The sequence below is a fragment of the Spermophilus citellus genome (assembly GCF_964194105.1).
Source record: "Spermophilus citellus genome assembly, chromosome: 14".
In the NCBI taxonomy this organism is placed as follows: domain Eukaryota; kingdom Metazoa; phylum Chordata; class Mammalia; order Rodentia; family Sciuridae; genus Spermophilus; species Spermophilus citellus.
Window position 1 is genome coordinate 84,881,871 of NC_138194.1, and position 17,855 is coordinate 84,899,725.

The following is a 17,855-nucleotide window of genomic DNA, read 5'->3' on the forward strand; positions in this document are numbered from 1 at the left end:
TGAAAAAAACAAAAACTAAAATCTAAAACTTGTTTCTAGCTTCTCAGATTAGGGTAACTCAACCTTTGTGACTAAGAATGCTAATAAAATGTATATTTTTCTAAGTAATTGGACATGACATTGTTGGTTTCCTGAAACCATGCTTTGGAAATTAGTAGCCATTTTTTTCGCATACAGGGAAGCTGGGATGAGAGAAATGCTCAGAGAAGAATAAATAAAGAAGCTTGACTTAAGGATTAGAGAGTAAGCAGCAAAGGTATTTCTCCAAGGCAACCATATGGACACATCATCTACATTTTTAAAAATCAGAAAGTCTTGAGGAATTACAGGCTTGTTTTCAGGGAGTTCAATAGGATCTCTGTGTTTTATTTGAAAAATTTCCACTTTGGTAAAAAGACAGAACTCTGTGTGGCCAGAATTGGATGTTTAGGTCTCAATCTTCGGTTAGCCCCAATTCCCACACAGAATTTCTGGAACTGGTTACTGGACAGAGAGGATGGGCAAGATTAATAGAGCTCTTTGTCTCAGTCCTTTCTGTCACTTTCTTCTGAGTTTCCTGAAAACTCAAGGAAAATGAAGATATAGAACAGACCACCATATCACTGGCTAGAGCTCCTTTTGCCAGCTGATATTTAAAACCTAATAAGAGTTTTAAAATGAATTTTTATGCAATGCAGTCTCCAAATAACCACTGATGAACAGCCACAACAGCATGTACCAGGGTGTCTACAAAAGTATAAAGTGCTCTCTGTAGAAGAGCCCCTTCTTTCTTGTGTTTTGCCCTTGATTTATAAAGAATAAGGTAGAAATTTTCTGTTTTTTTTTTTAATCCTCCTCTCTTACCCTGTCTATTCATTCTTTAGTGGAAACCATTCATTCTTGAAGAAAATCTGAAAGTCCTCTAATCTTCTACTATATATATAGTGTGTGTGTGTGTGTGTATCTATCAATGGACCTTTATTTTATATATCTATCTATCCATATATTTATTTATTTATGTGGTGATGAGACTAGTCCCAGGACTTCTTCCCCAAGCTTCCACATCTCTTCTTAAAGACAGTTTTGGCTGCCTCTCTGATAGCCTCATGCTCCCCCGTCGTCTTCCATTTTTAATGTTGGGAACTGAAGAACTTCCTATTTCAAGCCTATCTGTCTTCCCTCATCCATCAAATGTTAGCAGATGACTGTAGAGAGTGAAGATTGTGGCTGGGCTGAATCAGTTGTTCTCTAAAATCTTTGCTCGTTCTATCATGTTCTTTTCTTTGGTTTGGCAATTTAATTAGCCAATGAACTTGGGAGCAAATGCCTTAGTCTCATCCCCTTCATTCTTCTTCCTCCACTCTATTTACAAAACTCCTTTGTACAGCTGAAGTAGTTTTGCCACTATTCACTTTTCAGATTCACTCCTGCCTTCCCTGTCCTCTGTAAAACCACCTGATGTCCCAGCAGGCTGGTCAGTATGCCTGCACTCTAGCATGCATCTTGTGCTTGATCTTCCTGGAGGAGTCTCGTGCTTAATAAAAGCCACTTGTATATTTATTGCTGATCTAGTGGGTGCTAGTTATAACTGTAATAAAGTAATTCAATTAAATATGTAAAGTATCAAACATTGATGAAAAAATAATTATATTTCTATGAAAAGTAAATTGAATGTTTTGGGATGAGTTGAACACTACTGCCCCCTCCCACAAACAATCAAACAAAAACCCTGTAAAAATAATAATAAAACCAACCCACCACAGAATTTAAAGTAAGCAACACAATTCTAGAAAAAAACAATAAGGAAAGCATCAAGAAGTATTATATGCAATCAATTAGTTTTACGAGTATCTTCAGGTTTAAAAACTGAATAGATGGGCCATACTCACAGAGAGGGTTTTGTAGGTAATACAGCATAAGACTCTAGTTAGCAAACAGAGACTCCAATAAAAGAGTCGGTCATATCTTAAAATACAGATGAATATTTATTTAAATGTTTTAAATAAAAATAAAATATTTCAGATATATGTGCATAATCTTTATTATTAAATGCTCTGACCTTACAATTGATTGTCCAACTATTGGTCCCAAATGCATATAAATTTATGACAATAGTAATATTTAGTAAGTAGAGCAGTATGGTAATGGTATGTGTAAGCAGAAAAAAAAACTAAGTAAATAGTTTATTCATTAATTCATTAATATGAAGGTGAAATTCCATTTTGTCTATTCCATTCAAACATACATGTATTAAATCTTCTCTGTGCAAGGCAATGGGCTAATAAGCAGCACATATAATATTTTGGTTAGAACTCACTTTAGAATTCTTTTTACCGTTATTATCACTAAGTCTCCACCAGCTACAAACACAAGTCTTAGGAAGGTTAATTAACATGTCCTAGGTCATAGTAATCACTGTCAGCCAAATTCAAACCTACAGTATATGCCTCATAAAACTATTTTGGTGGAGGGACAAATTCCAACATTTAAGTAATGCTCTTTCACTTATACTGTTGCCTTTACACCTAGTGCAGTAGTAAACCTCAAAGTGCTTAGTGCTCATTCAAACTCAAGGGCAGAGACTTAGGAGACCACTAGCATTAGAAGAACAACCAAAGCCTTTCTGAAGTCCAAATGAACGGATAATGACAATAATGACATTTCTCTCTTTGTACTAAGACTAGGTCTTGTTCAAAGCTTCTGAGCTGGAAATTTCACAGATGAAAAGTGATTTGATTAGAGCACTAAACTGCTTTATGCATCTGAATGACAAAAGGATACACTTCCTCTAGCAAGCTTATTTTTGCATTACGCAATGCAGCCCATCCCATAGCCAGGGCTTGCTCTCTGCTATGCAGAACCATGAATGACCCAGTGGGTTTCCATTTATGGAAGATTCATTAAAAGGAGCCCACGCAAAGCCTGAAATAACCATTTGGTTTGGGAGTTCCTTTTGTGATCCCTCGTCATGATCTTTGCCGCAGAGAACTATTTGAGGACTATCCAGAGTTAGCTAAACTTTTGGTCAGTTTGGAAACCATGCCATTTTCTAGTTCATCTTAGCCATGAAAGAAAACATCCAGAATATATATCATGCTGAATTTCCTAAATATTTCTTGTAATATAAATTATAGTGATTATTAGAAACAAACTATTTTCCCATAAGGATCAGTTTATTTAATTTTTAAAAATAGTTGTACAGTGCAGGTTCTCTTCTCTGCCCTCCCTCCATTCCTTAAGTAAATAGTTTATTCATTAATTCAGCAAATATTTATTGAAACAATGGCTGTGCCCTGGAAATACAGTTAAGAAGAACATTTATATAAAAGCCCAGGCTGGTGTAAAATATTCATGAACTTCTCACTGGCAAAGCAACTGGAGGCAGAAGAGAGGAGAATAAAGACTAAGAAAAGACTCAACAGAGAAAGAAGTCAGGAATTACGAGTGAGGAGCACTGTAATGGAGAAGGAGAGGAAGGGATAGATCTGGTAAGTCAGCTGATAAAAGGGGGTGGTGCTAGAATAAGCAGTTGAAGAACAGGCCTTTGAATTCCAAGGATTAGGCATTAGATGTTGCCATTGATTACTATCAGCAGGAGAAGCAGAAAGTTATGGAGATAATGGATTTAGTTGGGAACAATTTCCATCTTTGAGACTCAAGTGATAATACTTAGCAAATGAATGGATGTATGCAATGAGAATTTGGGGGCAGAAATACAATGGAAGACACATCTTTTAGGATTAAAAGCACATAAATCTCTTTAGGAGAAGAAAAAGTGGATAGCATCACCCAAGGAAATAGCATACAAGCAAAAAGGACAAAATCATTAACCTTTGGGACTTAGCAAACATTTGAGAGATTGGATGAAAAAGAGCAGGTAAAAATGTAGGAACATCATGGAGAATTTCAAGAAGGACACTAAATGAGTAATGAATAATGGCTTTTGAAAAGTGTGAATTAGTAAAAGCATTTTCAGCTGGGAAACTGGTATTTGCAATTCTACCACTAGTTTAGTAATCCCAGGTCACTCACTAGCTCACTGATGAGAATCATCCTTGTGTTACTCAGCCCCAGACAATTGGCATATTTCAAACCAGTAAGGAGACAAATGAAATTGATGATAAGGAAGGAAGTTCCAAACAAGCAGGAGACATTATTACATTTGCTAATTACCCAGGAGGTGGGAAATGGGAGAGACTTCTGGAAAGACAGGGAGCCGTCTCTGGAGACATTTTGAGATTTCTTGATCAGTAGGAAGTTACACACCTAAAATGTACTGTAAGTTGATTATCCTGTTCTTAATTATCTCCAGAAAAAGCACAGCTGACTTGGTAGAATTACTTTCAGTGTCTTCCCAAGTGGTGTCATTTTCTTAGTCCTAGTCAAATGATTCTGGGCAGTTCCATGGCTTCCCTTAGAGGATAGGATAGGATAGGATAGGATAGGATAGGATAGGATAGGATAGGATAGGATAGGATAGGATAGGATAGGATAAGATAGGATAGGATAGGATAGGATAGGACAGGCTAGGCTAGGATACGATAGGATAGCATTTGTCTCCCTATTCTTTAAATGCTTAGCATAAGGTTGCATACATAGAAAGTATTCAGTATAAACAGATTAAATTTATTTAACTCAACAGCTATATTAAAAACCTACTATGTGTAATTAGGATCATTGGGGATCATACAGATGCAGATAAATATCTGAGATGTAAAGGACGAATTTGCAAGGGCAAGAGCAAAGTCTGCAATTTCCTAATGTAAAATGAACGCATGACAGAATTAGCCTAAAGGAAGCTATTTTTAAAAGCATCTTTCATTTTTCATGGCATTTTGATGGACTGTTCCATTTCTATGTGGCTGCAATATTAAAGGTGGTTGTGGAAGAAAGGCAGTTCATTTGAGAGGTTTATCTAGCGCTGCCAGCTCCCCACCTGAAGGTCTACTACTGCTTAATAATGTTCACAATAGCCAGCTGTTTGGCTGAGGATTGTGTCTCTAGGTAAAAAAAAAAAAAAATAAGAGCAAGTGAATTAAATCTGTTCATCTCTACAGGACTTATTTCCTGCCAACAGCTTTCCTAGGCAAACGGGGACAAGAAACACAAATAATTATGATTTATTAGCTGAATCGCTGGGCCCTATTATACACTGTTTTGCTTCCCATGGGGATAGAGAACTGTCTCCAGGTAAAATTCAACTTTGAGTGTAATTTTTGTTCCCCTCAGAAGTTTCCTGCAGTTGTCTGAAGGCTTTAAAATTAATTAGCAGTAACTTGTTTGGGGTGGGAATCAATCAGAATTGTCAGAATGGATTTGCTTATGACGCTTTTGCTGCTTCAGAGGATTTTTATAGACAATTAACATTTGATAGATTAACAAAGGCAAAAAAAAAACCCTCAGAAGAAAGAACTTGTAATATAGGTAAACATGATGTAGATAAACAGAAATCTCACATAATTTGATTCCCTGGATCTTAACATTTCTTTTCTTTGGCTTCTGTTTATTACTAGATTTGAGACATGACATCAGACCTGGACACCATGGTGTCCTGTGCCTTGATCTCCTTCAGGTCCCTTCACAAGCACAAGGCAGCAACACTTCCTCAAGATTCCCCATCCAGTTTCTATCCCTTGGGGCTCACCACTGGCAATACATTTTAGTATGCTGGTACCTCTGAATGTGTTTTGAAATTCCATTTTATTTCTTTAGTGCTTCTCTCTTTTTTTAAAAAAAATATTTATTTTATTTTATTTTTTTAGTAGTAGATAGACACAATGCCTCTATTTCATTATGTGGTGCTGAGATTGAACCCAGTGCCTCACACGTGCAATGCAGGCGCTCTACCACTGAGCCACAACCCCAGCCCCGAGTGCATCTCTTTAAAGATAACTTTAGTCCACCACACCTTTCTATTGCTAATAAAACCTGTTAAAGTCCAATCAACATATGGCTAAGGGTGAGTAAAAATGGAATCAAGCCACTTATGAATTAAACATGTGACTATTTCCTGTGTGTCTGCCATGTGGGAAATATCCAATTGTCGTCCTGGATAATTTGGTGAACGACAGTGAGTCTACTATGATCTTGTTAGACAGCAGACTCTGGACTAAGCCCAGTCTTCACATCCTGTTATCTTCCATCCCTCCACCTATCTCTATGAGGATGTGGCTAGCCCCACTTCATAGAGGAAGAAACTGAGTCGCAGAGAAGTTAGGTGAGTCAAAGGTCACAGAAGTAGCACATAGTCAAGCTGGGATTCAAATCAACTGACTTTTCTCTGTGGGGATCTTCAGTCTTATGAAAGAGATAGACAGGTACATGATCCACTGTAACACAGTATATAATTCAGAGTGATCTATCATTTATCTATCTTCTTTTATCCTATCTTTATCAATCTGTCTATCCATCCATCCTTCCTGATGAACAATAATTCTTTCTTCTCCTGTTCTGTAGAGCAGTAGTTCACACATCCTGTCTGCAGGTGGTCCTGTGGGGCTGGGCAAGCAGCTCTCAGTAGTGTGCTCCCATGAGTTGGCTCTTCCTCCTTTTCTACCTTACATATCATATGCTCACTCTTCCTTCTCCAGGGTTGCACTTTCTCGTAAGCTACTAAAGCTTTTTGCCTCATGCCATGTTACCTAGGGAGTCTGGGTGAAGACTCATATCCTGTAAGGAAACCAAGACATTTGGTTGCCAAAGAAAAAAAAGTATGATGGCTCCCTAGAGCTGAAGGAATTGAAAAAGACATGAAAACATACTGGAATCACTTTGTCTGAGGAGTTGGCCCTCATGAACTCCATGCAGAGAACTATGAGTTGAAGGTACCCAGAGACTTGGCTCTGACTTATGAGTAATTTGCACTGGTCTTAGCTACTAGAATTAGCATACTCTATGACGAAGTAGGAAAGAACATGTCATCTCAGTAACCTTAGGGGAAAATTGCCTAACTTCTCTATTTCCTTATCTGCAAAGCAGAGATACTAATCTCTGCACCAAGGATTTTTATAAAAATTAAGTGAAAAATTACCTGTGATATCCAAATCCGATGTCTATTATCAACATGGTTGGTATCTTTCTATTTTGTGGTCTCCTTCTTATGGCTGGTCTTACATGGGTAGAAGTTGTAGATGAAGATGAGTCAACTTTTACAAAGAAATGCTCAGAAACCATGAAGAAATAAAAATATGATTTCTGTTTGGTCACCCTCACATAATAGGTATTTGATTTAGTCTCCTACTAAGTACCTGTTGGGCTTCCTCATTTGCAGCCCAGATTAGCCTGTGTGTAATTTCAGTTGCCTAAAATTTTGAAATTTTAGCAATAGAAGAAAGAGGAGTTTCTTTTTCACGAATTTTCTAGTACTGGTTTTGATGAGGAAGGAATTTTTAACTGGTAATCTAGAATTATGGATTTAGGTCATTTGTGATTTTAAATTGTCTTTGTAATTAATGCCCCTCAATGAGCAGACAGAGCTGGGGATTTGCTTGAATCAGTCATATCTGGTTGGGTTTTATGTTGTGCTAATAAACAACATTGAAATATCTGTGGCTTAATAACAACAACAAAGGTTTATTTCTCACTCATGATACTGTCTCTGCTGATAGCGCTAAGCGAAGTCCCCTGTCCAGGACCTAGGGCAACCAATATCTGAAAAATTGCCAGTTTGCTTTGGAAAAAGAAAAGGACAACAAAACAAAACAAAACAAAGAAAAAACCCCAACCCTTGGAGGGCATAGATGGGCAATTAAGTGTTCTAATTTGGAAATGACATATCTTTTTAAGTTGCAAGTCATTGGCCAGAACTATTCATATCCTCCCTCACTGCATCTTCACAGGGAGAAGACTGGGAATTACAATCCTGCCAAGTTTCTGGAAGGAAGAAGAATTGAGAACAATTGGCAGAAAATAATATCACACCATCCCCTCCAAAACATCACTCAATACTTTCTAGTTCACATTTATTCAGCCCAGCCTACTTGATTTTTTTCTTTCTTTTTACTGGACAGTAAAAGAGGAGGCAAGGAACAGAGTGTGGGTAGCAGAGGTCCTCTGTCTATCAGTCTGGTGTATTATTCAAATGTAGTTTTTAATGGTCTTGCCAAGCTACCTATTATCATGCTTATTATGCCTGAAGGTTTGACATTTATTCCAAAGAGCAGTGTGCAATTGTCAAGTACTTCTTTGTGAATACAAATTCAAAGAAAATTCTGCTCAATGAGTCTAAGGAGACTGCTAGTGACCATAATTATACCTCTTCAGTAAGTCCTGAAGGAATGTCTTGGACCTGACTTTTCACTAAATGAAATATGAAAAAAAATACCCATATTAACAAATTCTATGCACACCTGCTAAAGACAGGAAGAGCTTGTTTCACAATGAGAAAATAGTTTTTTGGCTTAAAAGAACAATTTGTGATCCTAAAATATGTAAGTCATGCTACCTAAAAGTAGGTAATATTTCAAAAGCTGATTCCTCTTGTGATCTCATTGACCTCCACAGAATTTCCTATAATTGAACTAATGGGGCAGAAGAAATTTTGACAAAATAGATTATTTTTAAAACATTTCTATAGAGTAATGTTTTTATACAAAAAATGGTATTTATTTGCATGATTGTGGTGGGAAATAGTAAAAACCAATCTTTTATTTTTCAATTCAGATGTAAAATATTTAAATCTAAAGTATACCTTTCATATATGACCTGTTACATCACCTCTATGTTGGAAGACACAGAGAAGTGGAGTCACTGATTGCCCCTCAAAGTCTAAGACAGGACTAAGAAATTCAAGTCTTTGTCTCTCCTCTGCTCTTGCTGTTGCAGAGTATTGTCACAATGCTTACAACTGAACTCCTAAGTTACACTTTGTTGTTTCTGGTGGTGATGATGCAAAGTGATGGTGAGAGGAATCATAATGAATAGGGTCCTGAATGCATATTTTTAAGGGAAAAAAGTACAGTTTTTTAAATAAGAAAGTAATAAAAAGGTTTTGCTTTTCATCAATAAAACACATGGCCAAGAGCAAGACCAAGCACATGAATAAGACCAAGAACAAGGCCAAGGCCAAGACCAAGAATAAAACCAGGATAAGTCCAAAACATTTCTGGGCAGATGGATGCATTAATTAGATGGTAGTAATCACTTTACAATGTTTAGCAAACCCTTTATATTATATACCTTACATATATACAGTTTTTATAAAAATACAAATTTAAAACAAGATGATTCAAGGGGATTAAGAGTATTTTCATGGTAAGGCTATAAAATTCTAAGGAATTGCATTTTTTGAAAAACTTATAAGAAAGTGATAAATCGAGGCCATGAATAACTCATCACTATTTTAGAAGGACTTCATTTGTCTAGCGTCTTATATCCATTTATGATATGGCTAGTTCAGGTGCTTCCGAGAAATTGGAATTAAAAACCTACCCAAGCACCTGGGAAATTATGTCACCTTGTAGCTGGAAGAAACCATTTTGGTATGTCTGTAAAGTGTTCTGGCTGTGAAACATTAATTTAGACAGGCCAGGTAAGTGTGAGAGTGGGTACCACACTGCTTCTCACCTATCATGTTGCAACACTATTCTTATCCCTTACAACTGTCTAAAAAAATTCTTTTTTTAGACTTTCTATGCTAGTTACCCCAAAATATTCTGTGGTACTGAGTTCCAAAAACTAATTACATGTCACATAAAAATACTGTCCTTGTATCTATTTCAAGTTGGCCATACCTCACTCATTCTTCTTGCATAGATAGTTTACAGATGTTGCTAGGATGTCCGATTCACTAGTTCCTGCTATTGTGGGTTGCTAAGTTTTATTTTGATTTTTGTTTTCTTTTCTAAACATGGCTGCTAGTGCTGTTCTTATTGGCATTTTGTTTACCAGAAAATCGATATCAGAAATGTGGTCTGGGAACAGCTCTACCCTCTCGATTTTTTTGCCATGAAAAGTCATTTTTCTCTATGACTCTCTAGGACAGTGACCCAATTTTTTTTATTTCCAGTTCAAGTTTCTCCTATGGCCTAAAATTTCTTGATTCTAAATACTTAGTTGGAAGCTCTATTGGATTATTTTACAAACATAGAACATTTCTCAAATCCAAAATGAATACTTAATGGCCAACATTAATACCATGAACCCCATAATCACCGAAGATGGCACACAATCCAACCAGATGGGAAAGTAAGAAAGCTAGTCCAGTTGAGCTTATGTTGCACTTTTGAGGATCAATATATGAATGTGGCTTATTTTTGTTGCTTGCTTAAGTACGAGCTTTCACACAGTATTGACATGCACCTTTTCTTTTTTTTCTTTCTTTTTTAGTAGTGCTGAAGATCAAATCCAGGGCCTCATGCATGCTATCTAAAAGCTCTACCACTGAGTTGCATCCAAGCTCCTGATATAAATCTTCATAACAGAAATGCACAAAAGAATATTTAAGGGTCTGGGGTTGTGGCTCAGCAGTAGAGCACTTGCCTCGCACGTGTGAGGCACTGGGTTTCATCCTAGCAACATGAAAAAATAAATAAACAAAATGAAGGTATTTTGAAAGAAAAATATTTGAAATATTGGTCAGCTAGAAAGAGTTTTATATTAGTATGAGATGAAAGCCAATATTAGATTGTTGTTTACTGGGAATAAGCTAAATTCTGTTGGAACATTCATGGAAACTGACAGTGGATTAACCAATACTTTAGAAAAATCTCACCATAGCTCCTTTGTGTCAGGCACTATGGAGACCATGGGGCTGTGATGAGTAAGATAAAAATCTTTGCATGTAAAGAGCTCATATTTGGTTGACCTCAGAGAAGTTCTGGGAATATGAACATGAAGGGCGTCCCTAAGGGCACTATGGCATGCTGCTGGTGTCCTGAACAACCAATGTCCCACATGCATACAAATGTCCTATTGACAATTGACATACATAATCTAAGTGAAAAACCTACTTGTCATTATCTGAGCCTAAATTGGAGCTCCATTTTATCTATACACAGAGTAGTTTTTACATAATTATTCTACGTATGGTACTTTCCAGGAATTTGTCTACATAAAATTTGAGAGATGATGGAACTTTGTGATGTTTAAAACTCTAACAAGATTTGTCCATCATTTTAGAAAAAAAATCACAGCACCAAAGCCAACCCTAGTCACACTGTTGAGCCACAGTATGACACACAAGCCCAGCCTCCCTTCGATGCGGTGTGTCTGGTGGCAATTCCACATAAAGATGACAGCAGATCATAACTTCTTTATGCCTTCTAGAGAAGCTTATTTTATTATAAATTACTTTTCTTTCATTACTCTTTTATAGTATAGTTATGCCAGGATATTGATTTTATAACAATTATATGTGGAAGCCAAATATATGTACTCTGAATTTCATTTCAGGAGACAAGGAGGTTGTTACAAAAGATTTATTATACAAGCGCAGGGAAGGAGTCTGATATAATTGAGAACTACTGCCCTGCAGGGTAAAGCATAGACAAACACACTGATAATTTTGTCATCTTTGCTCCATCACAGTGACCTATGTGGCAGCCAGGCGTCATCAGGCAAGACCTTGAAAAATGCATACATCAATTTTTGTAAGATTACTCTTTCTCCTCAGTCTACTCCTCAGTTCTTTTTAATTTTGCTAGTTATTCATTTTTGATTACAAAAAAAAAAAAAGAGAGAGTGCAGGCTAAAGAGAATGCTATTGGTTAATAAGATGCTCAAGAAAAGAATGCTTTTCACAGAAAACTCTCCTGCAAAGGGAGCACAGTCAGGGAGCTGAGGGTTCTTGAGAGAAAAACCCAAGAGGTGAGTTAGTGGATAGAAGAGCAAGAACCTTGGAGTGTGTTCACTGTCCTTTTGGTGAACGTTGCCAGAGTTCTCCCTCTAGAACAAACTGGATAAAACATTTGACACAGAATGCTTTCTTTCTCCACCAATGATATCTGACAGCTGAGATTTTAGCCTAAAAAGTAAAATGAACAACCAGATTGAAATTAGGAACTGCCTTGAAGGTTGCTAGGTGACCAAGGCCAGAAAGGTTGCAGTAGAGGGGGATCAGCACTGTTTGGAGTGGAGTATGTCAGATTCTCCTAGAAACTGCATAGTATTCATTTTCTAAAAAAAAAAAAAAAAAAAAAAAAAAAAAAAAAAAAAAAATGGCTAGGCAAATACACATACTCAGCCACTGGAGGAAGGGGAGGGAAACCAAAATAAACACAAACAAAAAGTCAAAAGCCCCAAAGGGCTTTATTCTAAAGGAAGATGGTCAGACCATCTTTATCCTTTAGGATAAAGGAAGATGGCCTGAAGAAAAATCATCTCTACACCTCCCACCCCTCCATCTGAACTTCTAGTGTCCTTGGATTAATTCTGAGCTTAGCTTTAAATTCAGTGGGTGGTTCTGGCAGTATATGGTAGGAAGTTCCAGCCACCAGTTAAAACGCAGGCCTAGACCAGTGTGTTCCTAGGACGCCAAGTAATTCATGGGCAACCATAAAAGAAATACCATCGTGTTATTACTATCCCATCCTACAGAGCAGGTCTCTCCTAACTACACTCAAGCATTCAAGGAAAGCCCAGGATGATGCCCCCTCCTTCCTTTCACTGCTTGCCAAACGAAATGTCCTCTGCTCTCACGAAAAGAATCTAGAAGTCTACTTTGACATACAATTTTGCTTCTTTTACATGCTGGGTTCAGGATGCCCTGACTTCATCTCCAATAGTGAAAATGTTCTACCCCTCCTCCCAGGTGATTCTCCCTCCTCTGAGTATCACCTGCATTATTTTCCTTTTTGTTTTACATATTCACTTGGTTCTAGATCATCTTATAGTTAGCTGTGAACATAAAGTTAGAAGTTACTGTTAATATGGAGCAGGAACTCTGTGTGTTTTTTTGAATGCATGCATATCATTGTAACCCGTTTACATCTGCCTTCTCCACTAGGCGCTGAGCTCTATGGGAGTAGCAGGGGGTCCATCCTGTTTTTCAATCTGTCCTGACCCCCTGGTGGCATGTTGCTACAAGACCAAGTAGCTGTATTGCTTCTGATTCCTACAATTGCCTCTCTGTGTTTACTTACAAAAGGGGATTCAGACTCTGTATGTGTAAATACAGAGTGTCCATTTCTAATTATTTATAAATTAAGTCAATCTCAGACACTAAAGAAAGGTAAAGTGAAATCCTTCCTATTTGAAGTATTTGCTGTGTTCAAAACACAAATTTTGTCTTCAGATAATGCTGTAGCACCTAAAATTGTGTTACCTGCATACCTCTCTGTCTCCCTATATAGACTACATACAAATATTTCTGCTTGATTTTAAGAACATGTGGTACCATTTAGAAGAAATCTCCAAATTTAAAAGTTATTAACAATGTTTACTGTTAATAAACTCTTTGATAGAATAAAAAGGGTTAGAGAGAGTAAAAATGCTCCCTTATTTACAGAAGGTTTATATATCCTAGCCAGAACCTGGAGTGATTAGTTGTGTATCCATACAATGGAACATTATACAGTGATGAAAATGGACAAACTACTGTACTTCCAACACTTATGATGAACTTCACTACAGAACTTTGAGTGAAAGGAGCCAAATGCAAAAACCACACAAAGTTTTTTTTTAATATAAAGTTCAAGAATAAGCACAATATACATATGTTGTTCAATTCAGAATATTGATTCTTATGGCCACGAACATAGCAGTGACAGGGATGGGGACAGGAAAACTTCTCAGGTAGTATTGGTAATGCAGTTGTTGATCTGTGTGTCAGCTCACAACTGCTCAATTTGAAAATTTCATTAGCACTTAACAACTTGTGCAATTTTTTTGTTATATATTTATAAAGCTTCATTTTTTAAAAAGTTCTCCAGGGTATCTTTATTAGCATACATATATAATTTATATACATATATTATATATATTATATGTATAGATGATGTATATAATTGACACACATTAATTCCTGCCCAATTTTCTTGAATGACTTTGTTATATGTACTTATTTGGGCCTGTCTAGCACAGGAACTAAGTAGAACACTACCTAGACTTCCATTCACACTTTGGGGTTGGAGGCTGAAGTTTAAACATTTACTCTAACACATCCAAAACACAAATGTGGCTTATATACGAATTTTCCTACCCTTGCATGAATGTCTGATTAGTAAATTAATATATTCAACACTCTTACTGACATAAAGGAAATAGCTATTTGGTTATAAAATAACCTACATACAGATCTTAACAATGATCCATCAAAAACCCAACCTAAAATAAATTACAGAGAATCCTTTATTTTCCAAACAGCATTTAACATCGTTCTTAGCCTTATTTAGTAGTGCTGAACTTCAATTACTTAAATGTATTCTTGCATACACTTAACAACATTTTACCAATATTTTCCACATTATATTGAAGTTGAGAACTGGAATAATCTTTTTTAACAATAAAGGTATTAAAATATTAAATGTCACAGTGAATGGTGTGTGCGTGTGCATGTGTGTGTGTGTGTGTGTGTGTGTGTGTGTGTGTGAGAGAGAGAGAGAGAGAGAGAATCTTTTCCCTGTTGCTAATGATTCGGAATTGACCACAACTCTTATAAAAGTGAGCCTAATGCTGTATCGTGTTATGTTATGTTCATGGCATCCAAATTGTGTTCTATATAATAGTTTTTAAAACTGTTGGTAGAGCGCTTGCCTCACATGCACAAGGTCCTGGGTTCAATCCCCAGCACTACAACAAACAAACAAAAAATACTCTCAGAGGCCACAGCATTGCTAAATGATAAAAAGACCAAGATAATTAAGCAAAAATATAATGAACAACATGAGAGCAGAGATGAAGAAAGTAAATCAAATGGATCTCTGGTCTCCTTTCCCCATTAAGGAACTTTGCAGGGTGAAAAGGAGCCCCAGGGGAAGCACGAAATAGCTAGAAAGAGGTTTCCTGTTCCAACCTGACCCCAGATCCCTCCTGGGAAAGAAAGTTAAGCTGGGTCCCCATCAGTGGGCTGGGAGGTCCGGAGACCAGGTGGCAGGTAGCCGCCCCAGGCGTCCAGGCCCGGCGCCCGCTTCCCCTGGCCCAGGGACTCACCACGAGCGCGCAGCACAGCAACTTGTTCATTGTGGTCCCCGGGAAACCTCAGGCGCAGGGAGGCGGCGGCGGCGGTGGCAGCGGCTGGGCCAGCAACGCTAGGTGCTTCTCCGCAGCCACTGCGTTGGTGACGTTTTATATAACGTTCCAGCAACAGGAAGTATCTCTGGCTTTGATCAGTCATTTCTTTGTCCTGGACCAAACTTTGCACCTTCCCTTTTTAGGAACCTTGGGCGGGAGCGGGCGGTGGGGAGTGGGGGGTGGGGTGCGGGGCCGCGGAAAGCTCCAGGGTTAACGCTTTCAGAGCCGGGGTGGAAAGAATCCCCTAAGAGGTGGGGCATGGGTGGGGGAGGGCGGGGATGTCTGGTCTCTGCAAAGAGGGGAAGGGGGGGGGGGGCGGGGGGAGAAAAGCCACCGGGCTGCGGAACTAGGCGGTAGCTGTCTCCGCCGCTGGCCCTGAGGTTTCCCAGCCTCTTCCCGCCAGCGGCCGGCCTCCTGGCAGCCGAGACCAGGGGTGGGAGGGTTGGGCACACGCTGGGTAGCCGCTGTGCCGGTGGCTCCTCCACCCAGAGCGTCCAACTAAGCCAAGATCCAGACACAGCTGGAGTGTCCCAGACTTTGTCCCCTCTGGGAGAGCTGTGAGTTTCCGCTTTGCCCGGTTGTCTGACCCCTTTTCTGCCAGGTTCAGAGAGCTGGAATAACAAGGCCTCTCATTTATGCGTTCCTGGGAGCACTGTTTGGGAAGTTTGCAACAATTAATCTTCAAGGTTGCATAGAACCTAAGAAGAAGGAACTTCCGTAAGTGATGTCCAAGTCTAAAGCCCGAGCTTTCCACCGTTCATTTCTTGTTGTCCGGGCTATTCAGAGCCAGAAAGAATCAGAAGAATGAATTTTACTGCCTAACGCAGGGACAACCTTGCAACCTACTATTTGCATCATCCTTAAAGTGCTATTGGTACCTTAGTATACCATACATTGAACCTCCAGATCAATTCTTCAGGGTCATTCCACTGCCCCAGACTAAATAGAAGTTTGGTGCTTTGCATAAAGGGATCTTGTCTTCCTCATCAATCTCACCAGCTGCTTGTCTAGAACCAATCACTTCTTTTGTCTGGAAGTTAGACTTGATCACCACCACCACCACTACTACTACTACTACTACTACTAGTAATAATAATAATTCTACCTCCTCCTCCTCTTCTTCTCTTCCTCTCCCTCACCTTCTTCCTTCTCCTTGTCCTCCTCCTTTTTCATTTTTTATGGTACTGGGGATGAAACCCAGGGGTGCTTTACCACTGAGCTACATATCCAGCACCCCCACACACACCTCTTTTGAGACAGGGTCTCACTAAATTATCCAGGCTGGCCTTAAACTTGTGATCCTCCTACCTCAGCCTCCCTAATAACTAGGATTTACAGGTGTACACTACCACACACACAGCCTGACTTGATCATTTTCCAACTGAATTTCCATGCCAGGATCCTGTGTGCAGTTCAGGGATCACAGCTTTCAGGTTGTGACATAAACTCTATTTATTCATGACTGGAAAAGTTCCTGCAGAACTGACTTCCCCACTAGGGCCAAGGGTTTGGTGATATGTCACTTGAGAAAGGCACATTCTACTTTTCACCCCAGTTCAGGGAGAGGAAGGTGAGAAATCAGGAAAGAGGTCTGCTGGAGGGCAAGTTTGTCAACCAGGATCAGAACGCCCACCCCTTCAAATGGACACCATTCCACCACCAGCTCATCCATAGACTAAGCAGAAAATTCTTGGAAAAAAAAATTAATTTCAGGAAAAATGAATTTCCACTCTGATTTCTGGGACAAAGGGAGTCACATTCAACTTTGTCTCTCTGAAGATGGCACATACCAACATTGCTAGTTTCTTAAGTGAATTATTGATAAGGTTGGTCAATGAATTAGGAAGTGGAGGACTCCCTAGGAGCCCCTTATATTTTGAACTTCAGTTTTGACAGTTACAACCTAACATACTACACTTAGACTTACATGAAACTCAGGTGCTAATCGTAAAGGCCTATATAAATGGCAGTGCTATTGTTTCTGCTAGAGAAATATTTGTCTAGGATATTATTTGAAGTCACTTTTTTTTTCCTCGAAGCAATAACATGATACCAATATGTGAGATTTAGGCCTTGGAGAAAACTGATCAAAGATTAGGTCTTTTTCTTAAACCTGGAAAACGTTCATGCCTCTCTAAGCCTCGGTTTCCTTCTTCATAGAGTTAAAAAATCAAAACCCAATCCCAAACAAAACAAACAAACAAACAAACAAACAAAAACTGGTGTTGCAGAAGAAGCAAATAGAAACATTTTTAAAAGTATTACAAGATCATAATCACTATCATGAGCATTAAATAAAACGATGCATTGAAACTAACTTAGCAAAGTGCCCATAGGAAATATTTACTGAATTCTAGCTGTGATTATTCTAGGGAAATAACTAATACTGGTCTTTAGATTCAGACACATAGTTTTGAGCTCTAGCCCCACATCTTCCTAGCTCTGTGACCTCAGCAATTGCCTAACTTAGTTGTTTCCTTTTGATTTCTCTATCTGGGTAAAGACAGTAATAATCACATCTACCCGTATTATTAAGGGATTTATGAGGATTACATTAGATAAAACATGTAAAACACTAAAAATATTATCTAGCACCTAGTATTAGTTATTATTTTTAGCATTTTTATCATATGAGGTTCTTGAGATACTTACATGAGCACAAGATGAATCAAAGCCCGTGAGAGCAGGAACCCTGTATTTTCCTATGG

At 38.3% G+C, this 17,855-nt stretch overlaps 1 protein-coding gene across 1 annotated transcript in view; it reads right to left on the bottom strand.

Annotated features, from left to right (window-relative positions):
• TNFRSF11B (TNF receptor superfamily member 11b) overlaps positions 1–15,432 on the bottom strand; it is a 29,636-nt gene extending 14,204 nt beyond the window's left edge. Inside the window, exon 1 of the mRNA XM_081266577.1 lies at positions 15,067–15,432. Coding sequence (XP_081122703.1) covers positions 15,067–15,096 — 30 coding nt within the window. The 5' untranslated portion in view covers positions 15,097–15,432. The remainder of the gene's footprint in view (positions 1–15,066) is intronic.
• Between the last annotated feature and the right edge of the window lie 2,423 nt (positions 15,433–17,855).